The following is a 17,770-nucleotide window of genomic DNA, read 5'->3' on the forward strand; positions in this document are numbered from 1 at the left end:
CAGGCGCGTAGAGAAATCCGAGGTCTTTCCAGGGATTCCCTCTACCCTGCCCTCCTCTTCTGCAGCACTCCCGGAGAGGTAGGTCTGGGGCTTTCGCAAACCGCTGCCGCAGCGATTCGAAGCACACAATTCTGCTGCTTTTTTTTTTTTTTCCTTCCCTTTCACTCCCAGCCCTGGTAGGCGAACAGTCCCGAGCGAGAGCAGGGCTTCCTCCATCTCCCCCGCATCCACACCGCAGCCAGGTGCAAGTCCTTCCCGGCTTCAGACTTCCAGCCTCTGGGAGAGACCTTCCGCTGACCGGCGGCTCCGGCTGGGCCTGGGTGGGGGTGGGGGTGCCCGCGCCGCCCCCACCTCCCCCGGAGAGCAGCGCGCTGGGCTGGGGTGTGTGAGCGCGCGGGGCTGGTGGGGAAAGGTTCACTGGAAGCTGCTGAGTGTATCCCGGAGCCCAGCAAAAGCCCCCTACAGCACCGGGGCTTCTCTAAAGAAAAGCAGGGTAAAAGAAAAACCAAGCTGGGAAATCCGTTCCCCGAAGGCCCGGGTTTCCAGTAGCCCCGGATCCTCCCAGAGCTGGGTACAGGCGCAGTTGGCCGCGGCTGCCGCCGCCAGAGGACTTAGAAAGGCAGCTTTTCCAGACCCTTTCGGGAGGAGGGAGGAGAGGGACTTGAAGGCAGCAGCTGCGCCCGCTCCAGGAACCTGCAGAGAGGAGCACTCGGGGGGTAAGTAGCGTTCTGGCCCTGGAGCAGATAAGGGGGAGAAAGAAGGGGTAGTTGAGGAACGAGAAAGGAAGGGGGCAGAGAATGAAGTATGAAAAAAAAAAAAAAAGATCCCCAATATTCCGCAGCAGAGGGAGAGCGAGGCGCGGCACTCCCCGGACGCGTCCCGTCCGGGTCTCCTGCGCCCAGCCAGCTGGGCGCGAAGTTCTTTTTAAGGAGAAGAGAAACTCAAAGATCCTGGAGGGTAACCGAGGCAGCCGGGCGGGGCGGAGCGCGGAGGCGGCCGCCAGGGGCTGGGGCCGAGGCAGCTGCCACGGCCTGAAGCTCTGACGCCCAGCCCTCGCCTCCTCCTTATGGCCGGGTCCAGCTTCACCTCCCCGCCTGGGTCCTGTGCCTCCGCCCCCGGGCGCCGGGCGGCCCAGCTGACGTCGGGACTCCTGGAGGCAGAGAGGACGCTCACCTGGCAGAGCCTCCTCCTCCTCCTCCTCGTCCTCCTCCTCCCGCCCCCACCTGCCCTCCTCCACCTCCTCTTCCTCCTCCTCTCCGAATCGGGAAGCGTCTGGATCCGGAGGCGAGGAAATAACGACCCCTGCAGTTGCATTGCGGAAAATCTCGGCGGCGGCGGCGCTAGTTGCGGGCGATGGGAGCGAGGCTACTGGGGGTTCTGGGGAGCCCAGGAAAATAGCGGCGGAGCAGAAAGCGCGCGCGCGCGGCGTGGGGAGCCAGGGGCCCCCAGCGCGCCCCGGTGCCCGGCGCCCCGCGGCTCCGCTCGGCGTCCCGGACTCGCCCGCCGAACCCCATCCAGGCAGCAGGCTGCGCGCGGACTTGGGGAGCCGGGAGGGTCGGCGGAGGCTGCTGGTGAGCGGCAGTTTCGGGCAATAATCCCTGCATCTCTTTTTCTGTCTGTCTGTCTGCTGTGTCTGCTCCTCCCCCCACGCTCGCAAGCAGGAGGAGACCGGCCCGGAGCCGAGCAGCCACCCTCTGACCATGCCCCGGTGAGGGGGGCGGACTTCGAGGGCAACTTGTCACAGACTGCCTGGGCTTAGCCAGAGAGCTAGGAGCTGCCGGGAGCCCGGACCTGCACGGCGCAGCCCGGCGGGGGGCTATCGTCTATGTCTTCTTGGGGCGCCAGGCGGATCGTGGTCTCGTTTTTGCAGGAAGAGCCAGGTGCCGGTGGCTTCAGGTGGCTGTCGCCGCCGCCGCTGCCCGCGCGGTCCCCCCCACTGGTGCCAGGAGCCGAGACGCGCGAGCCCGGAGACCTCCGAGACCGCGAGGCATCGGACATGTGTCAGCACATCTGGGGCGCACGCCCGTCGAGCCCGAGGGGAGATTTGCCGGAACAATTCAAACTGCGATATTGATCTTGGGGGGGTGACTGTCCCTGGCCGGCTGTCGGGTGGGAGTGCGAGTGTGCGCTCGCTCGGGAGCGTGTGTGTTTGTGTGTGTATGTGTGAGTGCCGTGTCGGGCTCCCCCCTCCCCCCACCCCCCGTTTTCCCGTCGAGTGATGCACTTGGAATGAGAATCAGAGGATGGAAATAGTCTGGGAGGTGCTTTTCCTTCTTCAAGCCAATTTCATCGTCTGCATATCAGGTACGGGACGCGCGGGAGTCACGGGCGGCGTGGGGCTATGTTGTGGCGTTTGGAATGTATAGGGATGAATTGTGTGTAGACATAGGGCGGGAAGGGAGGGGGGGTAGCGTAGACCTTTTCCGTTCTGTGGGTTTGCTGTTTTCAAAATAAAAAACCTCCCCAGCCCAAGGCTGTGTGCTTGTGGGGGGGGGGCAGGATCTGTGTGGAGGGGAGACCTGGAAGGGAGAAGGGAAGAAAGCATGGGGACAGAGGAAGAAGAAGCAGATGGGTGTTGATTGTCAACTGCTTTCCTGGCTGAGAACTCTGGCGCCGAAATCTGAGCCGTGGCAACCCCCACCCCCATCCCCTGGCTTTCAAAGTTCCCAAACTAGGTGGTTCCTGGCTGGCAAAATGGATGCAGAGCCCTGCCCAGGCATCTAGACGCTTTCCCACAGACTGCGGGAGGATGCGGGACTGGGGAGTGTCAGCAGGAACCTGAGAGATGTGCAAGTCCTCCCTGCCTTCCTCAAACCCAGAGGATGGACTGTGATGTTTGAACCCTGGTGGCACACCCCCCTCCACCCCAAATAAAAGAAAAAAAAATCTGAAACAACACAGTATCACAAATATCATCCACTTTAGATCAGGGTCTTTCTGAATTCCCACTAGCTACAATGTGCAGGCTCAGATGCTGATCTCAGGGCTACTTGTTTCAGCCTGTGGTTTTAAAAGCAAATGAGAACCCAGGGTACTGGGGTGAAGGAGGCTGGGTCCCCCCCGTGTGGCTGCCCCTGAGTGTTTGTGTGTCAGGAGGGATTCTGATTTCTAAACAGCATCTTTGTCGGTGTAGGAAATTGGAGAGGGAAGGGAACTGGGAGGAAAAGCCCCAGGACCAGCAGTATTCCCCCATTCAGTGGCTCCTCCCATTGACCAGCCCCCACTTCATTTCCTTTCACACCTGCCATTTGAGGACCCTGGGTGAAGTCTATTTGCAGTGCCCACTTCTGCCTGCATCCCCTCTGCAGAACTGAGGACTGAGCCAACTTCCCCTGAAGTCCTACCAAAGAGAGCAGGAACCTTGCTCCCCTGAGCAAACACATTCAAGCAATATGGAAGCAGAAATAGCTGTTTGCTACCTCTTCCTTAAGACCTTCCAGTCTCCACCCCTAAGCCAGACCTGATTCTGAATACTAAAAACCCATGTTCTTCCCCTGCTTGGATCCAGTTCCAAATACCACTGTTTCAATTGTCTCCTCATTAGGCAGGAATGGGAATCTGTTACCCAAAATCATTCTCCGGGGCTTGGCTACCCTACCAAGAAATGTGCCTCTTTAATACTTTACTAAATTATGTCATATACCTATGTAGACAAGAAAAGGTGCCCGGGTGGGAGGTCACCCCAGTTCCTCTAGTGGGAACTCTCTCCCTCTATTTCGCATTTATGAGCAAAATTTCTCTGAAGTCTTATAATGTCTTATAAAGCTTATATCAGTTATATGTCCAGGGCTGGGCTGGGTGTCATCTCACAAGACTATATTTTACATCTTTCTCTTCTTTGTGTTGTTTTTTTTTTTTCAAACTCTCTTTTTCTAGAATATTTTACTAGTTATAAAACAGTATTTTCTTATCTCTCCCCAGCTTCATAAATAATTTTCAAATCAGACAAGGCCTGTCAGTCCCTTTAGGATTTACAAAGGGGCAGCATTTACTGAGGTTCGGGATTTCCCCCAGCATCTTCCTTGTCCCACCCCCTTACCCTGAATTTTTCTAGGCAATGCCTTAGGGAACAAGTCAAGAAACACTCTGTTTGTTGCTTCCAAAAGAGGCCTTAGTGGGCTACCTGTCATAGTTGTGTTTGATTGGGTCTATAAGCAACTAAATTATTCACATAGAAATATCAAGAGGAGTTATTCCCAGCCCAGGAGGAGGGCTATGAAGTGTGTAGCCTTTCCATGTATTTACTAAATAATCATCATTGCCCTGTAATGAGAGGATAAAAGTGTAAGCAAAATTGCTAGCTATTAGCTAAATACAGAAAACTGGGTTAGCGTTCCAAATGCCTAGTTAAGATCAGCATTAATTTTCACTTTATGAAGACATGTAGGCAGAGATGTAGCATTATGTGTGCTGTATTTATCCATCCATAAACTTAACTTCAGAAAGCCATTATTTCTCCATGCCCAAAGTGATGTCCTCCTCCTCTAAGCAGAACCACTCATTCAATGATGCCCATGTATGTCTGAGTTACGATTAGTAATATAATTCCTAATTGCCAGTTTGGTGGGGGGGGTGGATCCTTTCTGTTCCTATCTGACAACCTTAGGATGTATAAGGATGCAGTGCACTAAGGTTGAATAATTATGCCTCAGGGAGAGTTTAGTGGGTCTTTCATTTCTGTTCCCATGATTTGCAGTTTTAATTTGCTCACAACTGAGCTTTACCAAAAGGAACATAACCCTGTGATCACAGAATCTACTAAATCTTAAATTTTAAAAACCGACTAAATAAAAAATAAAACACAAAGAACTTCTCCACCATCTTAGGATGAGTTGCCCTGACTGATAAATGGGTGCTAATCCTTACTGAGTTAGCAGACATCGATGATTGATGTGCTAGTAGAGTTGACTTCATTACAGGGGAATACAAGGCTGGAAGATGCCAGCAAAAATCTGCAGTATAAACATTTTGCAGAAGGAAAATGTTGGGAGTAGCTTTGGCCTATGGAAGGCATATTGACTGAATTTCATTTGATGGCATTTGCTTGCAGGAACATTGGAACACTCTGGGGCTTTGTAGCTTAGTCTTTTGTTAACCAAAGGCTTCAACCCTCTTTCTGTCTCATCCCCCTAATTATAAGTATACCCAAGGAGTATTTTCTCTGTGCCTGTTTGTCTATGTTGCTTTAAGTACAGCTACCTGGGCTTGGTATATTGATGGCTCTGTACTAGTAATTTAGTTGCCAAGTGGGACTGGGGCTTTTCTTGGACAGGCTTAGCTCGCTTCAGGGTAAATAGCTTGTGTGTCTTCCCTTTGGGAGAGCATATCATTCGGGCCACTTAATGACAACACAGCAAGGATAAAGAGGGAATGCTGTGATTTGGGACTTTTTCTGGCTCCACCTTAAACTTAGATCTCATTTTACTGAAAATGTAAGGCAGCCCAGAATCTGTAAAGAGACCAGAAAGGGAGAAAGAGAAAGAGGAGGGGGAGAACACCAAGATGATTTTTCTCTGTGCTAGCAAGAGCACCATTCCTTTCCTGCAAAAGCAGCTCAGATCAGCGAGAATGAATGTGTAGCAGGATGAAGAGAGAGTTTCCTGGTCAAAAGACAGCTGCCTGATTTGATTCATACAATGCATCTTACTTCCCTTATTATGTAACTTTACTTCTTCTGTCAGTTTACTCATAATAATGGCAGCAATAACAATTTGAATTATATGATGCTTTCACACATTTCAAATATATTGCAGATATTTTGACTTGTTTATTCTTAGAATTTGTGGGATAATTTTGTAGATGAAACAATCCAAGTCCACACAGAGCCTTTGCCTGGAGGATTCATACCCAGGTCTAGCTGAGTGAAAATTCAGTTATATGATTTATATTTGAGTTCAATATTTCTTTCCAGTGTTTTTTATTTTACATTCTTATTTTTATTTCGATGCCTTTAATTACAAGGATACATTGGATTAAATAGATATGAATCTTAGCAGAGTTCAGAAGTAGAAAAGCCACGATGGTATAAAACTAGAATGAAGGTGGCATTTGAGTTGTCCATAACTCTGTCAATCAAACAGGTAACACTGTTACCCAGGTGTCCCCAGCATCTCATCATCAGCATAATCCTATAGATCAGGAATGCTTCGTATATTCTTTCCCAAATCTGAAAGATAAAATGGCCTTTTAGTTTGTGTATAGAAAAGGGGTAGTAGTACACATATTTGTTTTGTGGATCAATTGAAAATTATGTTTAGTGATTTTTCACTTAGCACAGTATCTGACACATAGCAAGCATACGATAATATCAACTATGTATTTCTTAAAAATGTGGCCTTTCATACTTTTGTTTCATAGTACAATTATTTAAAGGCACACACACACAAAAAAAGAATCGTCAGCATGAATCTCACTTTGAAGGAGAGATTGGTCCCGTTTTGAAATGTCTCTAATTTTTCTTTACATACAAATAAGACTAGTAGTGTTAGGCTGTGGTGCATCATCATGAATGAAACCCACTTTATCACAATCAGACTACTCATCTAGTTATCTCATAAATAACATAATTTCTTGAAATCCAGTTTCCCATGTGATGTCATATATGCAATCACAGAGATATAATCATCATCCTAGATGAAACGCTACACACAGTGAGTGAAGGGAATCTTCCTAAAATGAAAATCCAAATGGAAAAAAATGGCAGTATGAAGAAACATTCCCCTGGGTGAGGGGAGGGGTTTGAGGTTTGATTGCCGTTGAGGAAGTCAGTACCTAACACCTTATTAACCTAAATTAAACATCACATATTTGGGCCCGTGTTTTAATCAGAAAGAGACCCACATACCATATATGTGTATGGTAGCAAGCCATTAGAGAAAGACAGTCGATATCAGAAGATGCACCCTGCCATCTAACTCTGCTCTATTCATTTATACCACGATGGGCAAGTCTCTTTAAAAAGTTTCCTCGTTTGTAAAATGAAAATTGTATTTGCTTTGCCTGTTTCTAAAAAATGATTGAAGGAAGCATCAGAGGGTTTTTCTGAGCATTCATTGTGCTTGGCAGATAACTGAGTCTTATATTACGATGCTTTGGATGTAGTCATTGTAAGTAAAGTTGAGAAACAAACGCATAATGCATAGTGATATAAAATAATATAAACAATACTTAACTTGATTTGAGACATAAAAATTTTAATGACAAAATGTATTGTGATAGAGAACAATAAGAGACACAAGGCCTCGTTGTTTAATACGAGGCGTAAATTCTATAGAAGGGAGAGATTCAGAAATAAAAAAAAGGGAGGAATCAGATTAATGTTAGAGTTTGGGATATAAGAGATGGAGAAGGAATAGGAATGGGTGGATGCACAGTGAGAACTATTAAAACTGAAATAAAATGTGTATTGTTTGAGATACTGGACTGTTGGAAGGAACCTAGTTATGGAATTCATCTTTAAATAGGTTAGGGATGTTGAGTTAGAAGATTCTGCGTTTCCTAACATAGTTATTCCCTTTGTGGTTTTTCTTTTTTAAACTATGGAAGTTTACTTTAATTCAGTGAATTGAACTTGGTAAATACATGTTTGCAATTCTAACATTGCTATGGACTTTAATGTTGCATATCTCCAACAGCTGTACTTTGCATAATCTATAGCCTGTTTGGAATTGCAGGCAATTGAGTGATTGTTTTTTGGGGGAAGGTCACTGTCTCATCTATAAAATGGAAATTTTACCACTCAGAGTTTGTAGTTTCCACAAGGTAATTACAAATCTGAAAAAAAAGCACTATTTGTAAAATGCCAAGCACAGTACCTTAGAATAACAACTGGCCAATTATATATATAATATATATATATATATATATTTTTTTTTTTTTTTCTGAGAGTAAACCAGACAGGCTGATATGTGAGTTACAGCTTTGTTGTTCACTTTTTGTATGGTGTCGGAAAAGTAATTTAGGTTCTATGGGCCTCAGCTTTCTCATCTATAAAATGAAGATTAGAAAAAATGTGCATAAGAACTTCTGTAGTGCCTGTAATATAGTAGTCAATGAATTGAAGTTATTCCTATCGAATCATTGTTACTTATTAGCAGCAGCAGCATGATTAAAACCAGTAATAGTAATTATCATTGACACTTTGGACCAATTTTTGTAAATGCCAAATTATTAAGTTGTGTATTCTGTGTTCAAATAGAAAATTACTTATACCTGTATGCTAGATAGTGGAATCATGAAAATGAACACCAACTAGTTCTTTGTATTTACTAAATAGTACATGCTATGTGATAGAAATGTGTACAAAGTATTCTGAGAGTATAAAGGAGGGACAGTAGCTCTGCTATTGGTAGATGAAAGAAGGGAAGGAAGAAGTTAAAGAGGAAAAAAGAAAAAATAACACGAAACAAGAACAGTATGTTCATAGACAAAAACAGATTTAAAAAAGTGTGCGCCAAGTGCGGTGGCGTACGCTTGTAATCCCAGCATTCGGGAGGCTGAGACCTGAGGATCACGGTTCACGGACAGCCTCAGCTACTTAGTGAGGCCCTCTGCAACTCAGTGAGACCCTGTTTCAAAATAAAGAATAAAAATACAGGGCAAGGGGGTGTAGCTCGGAGGTCAAATGCCCCTGGGTTCCAGACCCACACAAAAAGAAAGAAATATAATGGAATGGGAATATGGAATAGGTAGATTGGAATAAGTGACTGTAGATGGGCTTACAAAAATAACCTAGAGCCATTGTGAAGAGACAGGCTAATCACAGTGAGATGTTTGGCCCTTAGTATGTCTTGTTAAAAAGAGAGAGAGAAAAAAAAGAATGCAATCAGGGTTTTTTTTTACAACTTAGATACTTTTATACTTTGTAATAAGCAAAACTTGTTTTCTTGCCAATCTTTATTCTCAATCACAAAACTCAGAGAAACTTTTGGAAATATCCTGGTCTGATGGATTAAATAAGCCATTACAGGACATATTGAGTGAGAAACCAAAATAATGGTAGCCACTTTCTTAATTCTCATGTTCCTAATTTACCCCGATCTTTGAGAGTTAGGGTTTTCATGTGAAGCAAACGCAAATGTCTTCAGTTCTTCAGTTCCATATTCAAATAATAAACAATAATGTCTTCAGCCATAGATGAAGGCCAAGAGCAGTGAATCTCCCAGACATGCACTCATGGCATGAAGCTCAATTGTGAACCAAGCAGTAGACCCATTGTTTGACATGCAGCAAGATGATGGAGGCAACCAAGTATTTTGCAGCAGCTTCTTCTTATTACAGTCAGCACTGCTCTTAATTTCCAACAGACATCTTCACTCAGAAGAATATGCTCATGGTCCACTTGGTATTGTATTCCCATTGTACCTTCTCAATGGTAGTGAGTACAGAGGCTTAAAATGAAATTGTTTCCTTTATCCACCTAGTCATTCAACATTTATGGGGAAGCCCAGAAAACTTGTAACTTGGCAGGCACTTGGGAGCCAACAAAAATAAGTAAGTTCCTGAACTTTCCCTCCAAGGACTCATAATCAAATAAGAAACTAATTGAAAGACTATTGGTAGTTACAATGAGATGTGGTAAGTGCTGTAATAGAAAGAGATGCAGACAATGTTCAAGGAAAACAGAGACAGGACCACTGACTCCTGAAGGTGAGCGGAGGAGAGGAAAGAGAATAAGTGGTGGTAAGTTGGAGGATGCTTGGGCTGTGTCTTGAAAGTTTTGGCTTTGAAAATTCTGGCTAATTAGGAGTGTGATAGGAGAGATCATAAGAAGCGGCATTTGCAAAGGCAGGAAGAATTTGGGAACTCCAGGGGACAGTCCAAAGGGCAATATGGCAGCAACTAGAGAGTGGGGTGTGCTGTATGAGGTTGAGGTGAAAGAATGTTTAGGAGATTATGATGTTAACAATGGTGACACCTTGCGTATAATAGTGTCAGTAAGAACTACCCAGTGCCCCTCTGGGTAGGAAATGCTTCTTTCTAAGACCCAAGAGAGTCTGGAGTTTGCAACCTTCTCTCCATTAAGAACAGACTAATCATGGTGAAACTATTGCTTTGGTGCAGCCACATTCTGCTTGGCCAAAGTCACTAATCATTTTGAAGTGTTATTTCTGGTTCCAGGTGGCTTTCCAGAAGCTTTTGAGGTAACTCCAATATCGATTATGGAGTTTATATGCATACTTAGTTTATTGCTAGCCACTTATACCTTAGGAAAAAGAACCAGGGATCAATTAGCTGATCTTATATTTTTGCAGTGTGTCAATTATCATCTTACTCTTTCTGATTACTGAATCTTCTCTATAACTGTTCTAGAGTTTGCATTTCAGGAAATCTTAAGCAGAACTTTAAGAGATATTCAGCATACAGGGGCTGCTTTGGGGAGGGGAGGCTTTGGATGAAGCAAAATGGTTTAGGATCACCTTTATAACAAAGCCATAATTGCTCTTATTAACAAGATCAGGCTGGTAGCAGGATAGGCTGTGTTGGGTTTGATTACATTTGCATTAAGGAACCATCAGGATGGCAGTGGAGAGATTTGTCAGTGTTTATGAGGGAGACAGTCCACAAATGCCTGTGCCTCCTGGTCTGGGAGAGGTGACACTTTTGTCATAGCAAACGCACAATTAATCTTTAACGTTGCCTAATACTTCATGCCCAGTGGCTCAGGGGGCTGGCAATAGGAAATGAAGCCTGTGACTTTCAGGTGAATTTTCCGAGCCAAGTCTTGCTGGCTTTGCAACACATTTGGCAGCAGTGCCAGAGCTGGAATAAACACATTTACTGAAGGATAGAAGTCAACATATTTTCCTTCCGCTCTCCTCTCTCCCCACCACACACAGCTACCTTTTACCCACAAGGAAAACAATTCTGATGGTAGCATTTGCTGAGGTAGCATAGGCCTCTCCTTTGTGAGGCTGGAATAAGAATATTTCATAAGACTCTTAAAATAGCAAGGTATCATAATCATAACTTTTCCCAGGGTTTAATATGTTTGTTCATTCATTCCACAAACACTCATGAATGAATGCCTCCTGTGAGTTGGAAACTGGACCAGGCATATGATAGATAAAAAGTAACAGACAAAACAGCTATGACCTCTGTCCTTATAGGATTTAGTGATACGCAAATATTGGAGGAATTTATTTTCTCATTGTGCTACCTAGTACCTAGCATTTAGAAGATGGTCAATAATGAATGGCCAAATTAATACATGAATGAATAACAGGAGTGATTTAGAGTTGCTTTCTTATCTCCCCAGGAAACTGGGAGACAAAAACTGAGACCAGCAGGGAGGAGAGAAGAAGCAGAATTTCAGTCGCTCTCTTTTCTGCGGGCCGAGTCTAGGTTTTTGAATGTGCAAAGAGTCAGGGAGAAAAGAAACCATCACAGGCATCAAGATATTTGATAGTTTTGTGTTTCCTTCTCAGGTTCAACTCTGACACACCATCCTTCTTCGGGGTACTTACAGTTGTCTAAAATATTTTCTGGTTCCTTTGTGTTCTATGTCACTGACTGAAGGCTTGAAAAGGGACCATTAAGGATGGGAGGATTCATTGTTGTTGTTTTGTGTTCATGTCATCTCTGTTCTGACTAGAGAGATTGCTTAGAATATGATGTGTTCCAGCTTAGGAGAAATCAGCACTTTACGGAGCTCAATGTACTTGAGTTAGGATTGAATTAGAGTGCTTCAGGAGAATAGCCTACTCCACCCTTTAGTTTTGATGCAGAGCAATACAGGAAATGATTCTGGTCTCGGTGGTGTGTTTTTTTCAGTCTTGTGTCAGAAAATATTACTTCTCCTCTGGCCTTTTATAACAGAATGGTAATGCAGCAGACTAGATCTTACCAGAGATAAGAGCCAAGACCTAGGAACTAGAAGGACAGAGTAGATTTGCTGTCCTTCAGTGTGAATTCTGTCTCTAATCACTAGCGGATCTTAGCAACTGTGAGGAAAATGTCAGATAATTTGCTGTTGTTTGTTTGCTTGTTATTTTAATTACAGGGAAAAATAGGGGGAGAGGGTTACTAAAGAATAGCTCTGTTGATCCGGGTGTGGTGGCACACTCTTGTAATCCCCGCACTTGGGAGGCGGAGACAGGAGGATCGCGCAGGTTTGAAGCCAACCTCGCTGGTTTAAGTGACCCTGTTTCAAAATTTAAAAATATAAAAATAGGTCTGGGAGTGTAGCCCGGGGGTAGAAGGGTTTCCAGGAACCCCAGTACCACCAAAAACAAAAACAACAAAAAAAAGAGAATAGCTCTGTTACTAACTTCTGATCAGATGAGTAGATGTCTGGAGATTATGGAGATTATACCCATAGTTAGAAAGCAAAGCAATTATGCATATTGCATTTCTATTGTGTAACCTGGGTGTGAATGGAAATATATCACTTGCTAAGTGTCATAATGCACTACAATGACACCTGCTCTAAGTTGTAGTAACTCAACCCCCTATAGAATAAAATAGAGTGACTATTGCCTTTAGTATCTTCAAGAAGTTCTCTCCTTGTTTTTCCACTATTGGGCATTTTTTTCTGTGGCTGTTTTGTTTGTTGTCGTGCAGTATTGTAATGGCTAAATAGCAGTCACATGTGATCTTAGGTGTATGAGTTGGTGCACATATTTTATTTTTCTCATGCTTTTTAAAATTTTTCTCTGCTGGAATTAGAGCTTGACTGATCCAGGTAACAGCTTGTATTGTGCCACATCTAAGAGTAAGATGTGTTGAACAGTTTAATGAGGAAGAGTTGTGTTTATGCATCAGCTATTTAGATAATCATGTATTCAAATGAGAGGCTCTTCCTCCATCAGGGCTTTTGTAAGATAGACTGTCTATGCAAAACTGTTTTAAGGTCACAAATACCAGTGATGCTAGGAATCACAGAATTTATTGTAATGACAAATAAAATACAAGAGTATCAAAGAAAATATAAGAAAAATATTTTATTTCTCATAGACTATAGTTTTATTTATCAGAGTTTACAATTATCATGATTTTAACCTTAAATGCTGATACTTAAAAAAAAAAAACCTTTATTTCTTAAATATTTCCCCACGTTGCTTCCTACTTGTGGTAGCTTGGAAAATCTTGGATTCTGGAGCAAATACAGTCTTCAGTCTTTGTGATATAACACAGTGGAAACACACTTCTTGTTCACATTGACTGTAGAGTTGGTATTTATGTGTGGGGTGAAGGGATTAGTGACAGAGATTAAAGAGAAAAGTTCTGTCTTTTTTAATGACTGGGTAGTTTCAAGAAGCTGTACTACCTTCAAGACATGGTTTCCACACTGGTCCTGAGTATCGTCATGGACAGAGAAAAAGAGCAAAGGGGATTCATGGGAGAGGCTTTGATAGACCAAGAAAGAAAACTGTGTACCCCCATATCAAGCACAGGGCCACATCTTATTACCAAGAAGCTGGGGAGTCGTGCACCAGCCTTGGGCCCAGACGCAAAGGAAAAGTGGTTTGGTGAATAGTTATTTAGTATCTGCCAGTTCAATATTCACAATTTCTATTTTATGTTTTCATGATAGTCTATTCATCTGATTTTTATTGTTTCACTTTTCATCTACTTTCTAGTTCATGCCATTTTGAGCATCTATTTTCATGTCTACAGATATTTATTTCTATTCAATTACTTCTCTACAATAATCCTAATACTGTGACTATTGGGTTACATACTGTGAAGCTTTTTATGGCTTTACCATATAATATATTCATAAGTAACATATAAAGCTTTTTTGGGGGGTTCCTGGAAGCCCTTCTACCTCCGGGCTACACTCCCAGACTTATTTTATATTTTTATTTGGAAACAGGGTCTCTTAAGCCAGCATGGCTGGCTTTGAACCAGCCCGATCCTCCTGTCTCTGCCTCCCAAGCGCGGGGATTACAAGCGTGCACCACCATGCCCGGCCTACATATAAAGCTTTTAATAATCCTCCAGAAGTACACTTGAATTCCTTGAGAGAGTGTACATGCAAAATAGTGAATAAACTTTCATAGTTCCTTTCAGCAATTATCCACCCCCAAAAAACTATTAACCAAAAAGTGAATAGCCATGGGAAGTTAGAACAGAGACCAAAAACCATGGTTTAAAGTAAGTAAATACCTTTCCTGAGACTTTAGTATTTTTCTGGACCATATTTTTGTAAATTATAAAAAAGAAAGAGTTATGTGGTTACCTGGGAAAATTGCTGGAATGAATGTTAAAATATTTCCATTTGGTGTTAGTTTGTTGCTACCAGCTCTGTGAAGTGGGATAAGTCATTGCACTGCTGTGGCTTCTAGTCTTTTGTTTATTGTTTTTAATAGTACTAGGGATTTAATAGTACTGGGGACTATTTAATAGAGCCTCAGGACATCTACTCTGAGATAAATATCTAGCCCTTTACAATTTTTTTTTTTAAACAGGGTATTGCTAAGTTGTAGAGGGTCTAAGTTGCTAAGGCTGGCCCGGAACCTACCATCCTCCTGTCCCAGCCTCCCAAGTATTGGGATGTACCCAGCCAGTTTTCTCCTCTTAAAATAGAGCGTGGGGCTAGATAATTTCTATGACCATTTCTAACTTGGGAACTTTATGGAGTTAGACCTAAAATTGTCCAAATTTTTGGTTGCTGCTAAACCTCTCCAGTTTTTGAAAGGTTGAGGCAGCAAGGGTTAAGGCACAGGAAGAACCTCCAAGACTGTGGAGTGAACAGAAAAGTGATGAACAGCTTTCTAGATGGGCAAGAGTAAGATAAGGTACTGTAATAGGTAGGACAAACTGTATTTATACAATGGTGCCATTGTATCCCTCTAGTCACACCCTGGGGAAAAGTCCAAGAGTCATCACTGAGTGCTATAGAAGAACATTTGTTGGAAACTTAGTACATTTTCTTGTTCCTTAGAAACTTATTATGTTGCCTCAACTCTTCTAAGAGTCATTGTGTGATCTTAGGAACTTATTATCTCTAAGCCTTAGTTAGCATCCTCATCTGTAAACTGGAGACAATAGCATCTATCTTTGAAACTTAAATAGGTAGCATGATGCTTGGCACTTAGAATGTACTGGATAAATAGTGGGTTTTGCTATCGTCATGGCAAAAGCTAAAAGAGCAGAAGACACATTGGGCAAAATTAGAAAGGAATTTGGCACTACCATGTTAAACATAGAGAGTAAATGAGCCAGTGCATGTGAAAGTGTTTAGCACAATGCCTGCATATAGCACATCATCAGTTAGGGTTGATTGAATTTGAGTCACTAGGGGAAACTAGGATGCTCAGGGAATATTTTAAAGGTAATAAGAAAGAAGAAAATCACACTTTTTCCTAGAGTGATCCTCAGAGACAATTCACTGGGTCTGGCCCACAGTTTTCTTTAAGTCCCTTTAAAATTTAATGTCATATATTTGTCATTTTATAGCTACAGTTTAAACTTATCACGGCCTCCAAAGTGTATGTTCAGGTGTCATCCAGTAAACATCCAACCATACACAGAATTCTATTCAGCGATCTGCCTATTGGTTTTCCTGCTGAAACATTACTAAATGTTGGGTTATTGGCCGGAGCAATACATAATGAGGTATCATACTATATTCCATTTATAATAAATGATAATATTTACCTTGCACATTCCAAGACTGTCACTCATTTTTCCTAAAATTTGATGACTGTTTTCACATTTCATTGTTCAGTCTTGCCAGATTTCCCCAAGTACTAATTTTTGCACATGGTAAACTTAACTTTTTTTTTAGTCCATTTGCAAAGTGATAACACAATTTTGATTTATGTTTAATATTCACTTGAGAGAAGGATATTTTCTTTAGATGATAATTAAATGCCTGGCTATTCCTGGGATTGTAACATGGTTTGTTTTCAAGTATACTGATCTGAGAATTTCAGCAAAAAGCCTAAAAAAAAAAACCAACAAGAAATAGGACAGATGATAAATGCTGTATTGATGTTAAGTAAAGACAAGCAAACTGTGACCTGGGTATGTCTCTAGGGAGTCTGCTTTTTAGCTTTTCTGAGCAGCTGGGTTTTTGTAGGATTTTTTCCCCGCAATCATGTTGGTAGAGACAGGCTGGATTACAACTGAGAATGCAGAGATTAATGGCCTGTTGTGACTAATCCACTAAACCTCTACTCCTGTTTCTCTTACAGTGATTGAACTTAGGCTAAACACAGACACATATACCAGCTAGCCTGATATTAGATCCCTGACACTTAATGAGTCCTAAAAGCTTTAAGGACATGTAACCAAGAGTCAGGGAACCTTCACAGAATATCTATACCTTATGTATTTGGGGATCCTTTTATTAATTGCTTATTAGATCCTAATAAATTGATTTATAGTCTCTGTTTTTAAAAAAGAACAGATATCACATGAATACATTTTAAAAGACAATAACACTAATATAACCCAACTTTAAATAATTTTAAAAGAATTATGTTATATATACAACTATTGTTAATATTTTTAATATTGTTAATATTCTTGTTTTCAGGTTCATGTGAGATAAATATATAGTTTATCTACATTAAACCAGGTCCATCTAAAATGTAGGCAGAATAATGTGTAAATAACTACATACATAGTTGGGATAGCTATGGCATTCATGAAAATTAAAATTGGAAATTTTGACCAGGAGAAACAAATTGAGGAAGGAACATTTTGGAAATAAAATTTTAAAACACTTTGTTTATTAAGACAAAGAAATGTGTTTAAATGCACCGGGAAGCCATATATTTTGCATGTAAACTGACGAACCTCTGTGCTTTAATCTATACTCAGCCTCTTACAAGCTGACAGGCTTTGGGTAGTTAAATTCATCTGTGCCGCAGTTTTCTAATCCATAAAATGGAGATAAAATAGCAACTTCAGTGATTTTTTTCATAAACATTAAATGTCCTGTAAAAGTAAATTACTTAGAACATGATTATCAGGAAGACAAGGGCTTAATAAATGTTACCTGTTGGTAGCATCACATTTATAAGAGATGCATTGTACTAGAAGTAAAGGTGTCTCCAGTACATCCCACTGACACTAAAAAATAACTTGCATTGTTAAAAGTGAATGTTTAGAGATCTTCCATGATACTCCATAAACTGACCTTTCCAACTTTTCTCCAATTTGCCAACTTACTGTTCTATGAAGAAACCCTGAGTGCATTTTTACTGTGCCTTTGTGTGCTATGATTTGGCCTTTATTTTTATTTACCTGGGCCAGACATGGGCCAGACTCATATGTCTGTTCACATGCAGCGAAAGGGTCCTTCTCTATGAGTGCTGTTGTGACCCACAACAGGTCAGTGGGGGCATAGAAGACACTAGGCCCATCCAGTTTCTTCTAGAGATACTACAACTCAGACCAGGGCTCAGCAATCAACAGCCTATGAGCCAAATCCAGCTTACCACCCAGTTTGTTAAAATAAAAAAAGTTTAATTGGAACACAATTAAGCCTTTACACCACCAAGCAGAATGGAATAGTTGCAACATTAACCATGTTGTCTGAAAAGCATAAAATATTTACTCTTTGACCCTTTTCAGAAAATTTTGGGACCCCCCCTAACACAAGCAATTGATTCAAATGCTTCCAAAAGGCAGAAGAATACATTGAGTACCTAGATAATTCTTCAATGAAGTATTCAGTTAAGTTTTAGATGAAACATTCAAATTTCAAAAGGCCTCGAAGCTTTAGGAACCTTAGAATTATCTTTATTTTGTGAATGCTTTGGCAGTTTTTACTACCCCAAAATGATTCTTTAAGCACTCACTGCTGTCAAAACTC

The 17,770-nt window shown here is 42.1% G+C and overlaps 1 protein-coding gene across 1 annotated transcript in view; it reads left to right on the forward strand.

Annotated features, from left to right (window-relative positions):
• Positions 1-2,243: 2,243 nt before the first annotated feature.
• CA10 (carbonic anhydrase 10) overlaps positions 2,244-17,770 on the forward strand; it is a gene marked incomplete at both ends in the record, with an annotated part of 532,584 nt that continues 517,057 nt past the window's right edge. Inside the window, one exon of the mRNA XM_080712393.1 lies at positions 2,244-2,304. Within this exon, the coding sequence (XP_080568519.1) occupies positions 2,244-2,304 (61 nt within the window). The remainder of the gene's footprint in view (positions 2,305-17,770) is intronic.

Source organism: Muscardinus avellanarius, assembly GCF_963383645.1.
Source record: "Muscardinus avellanarius genome assembly, chromosome: 16".
NCBI lineage: Eukaryota > Metazoa > Chordata > Mammalia > Rodentia > Gliridae > Muscardinus > Muscardinus avellanarius.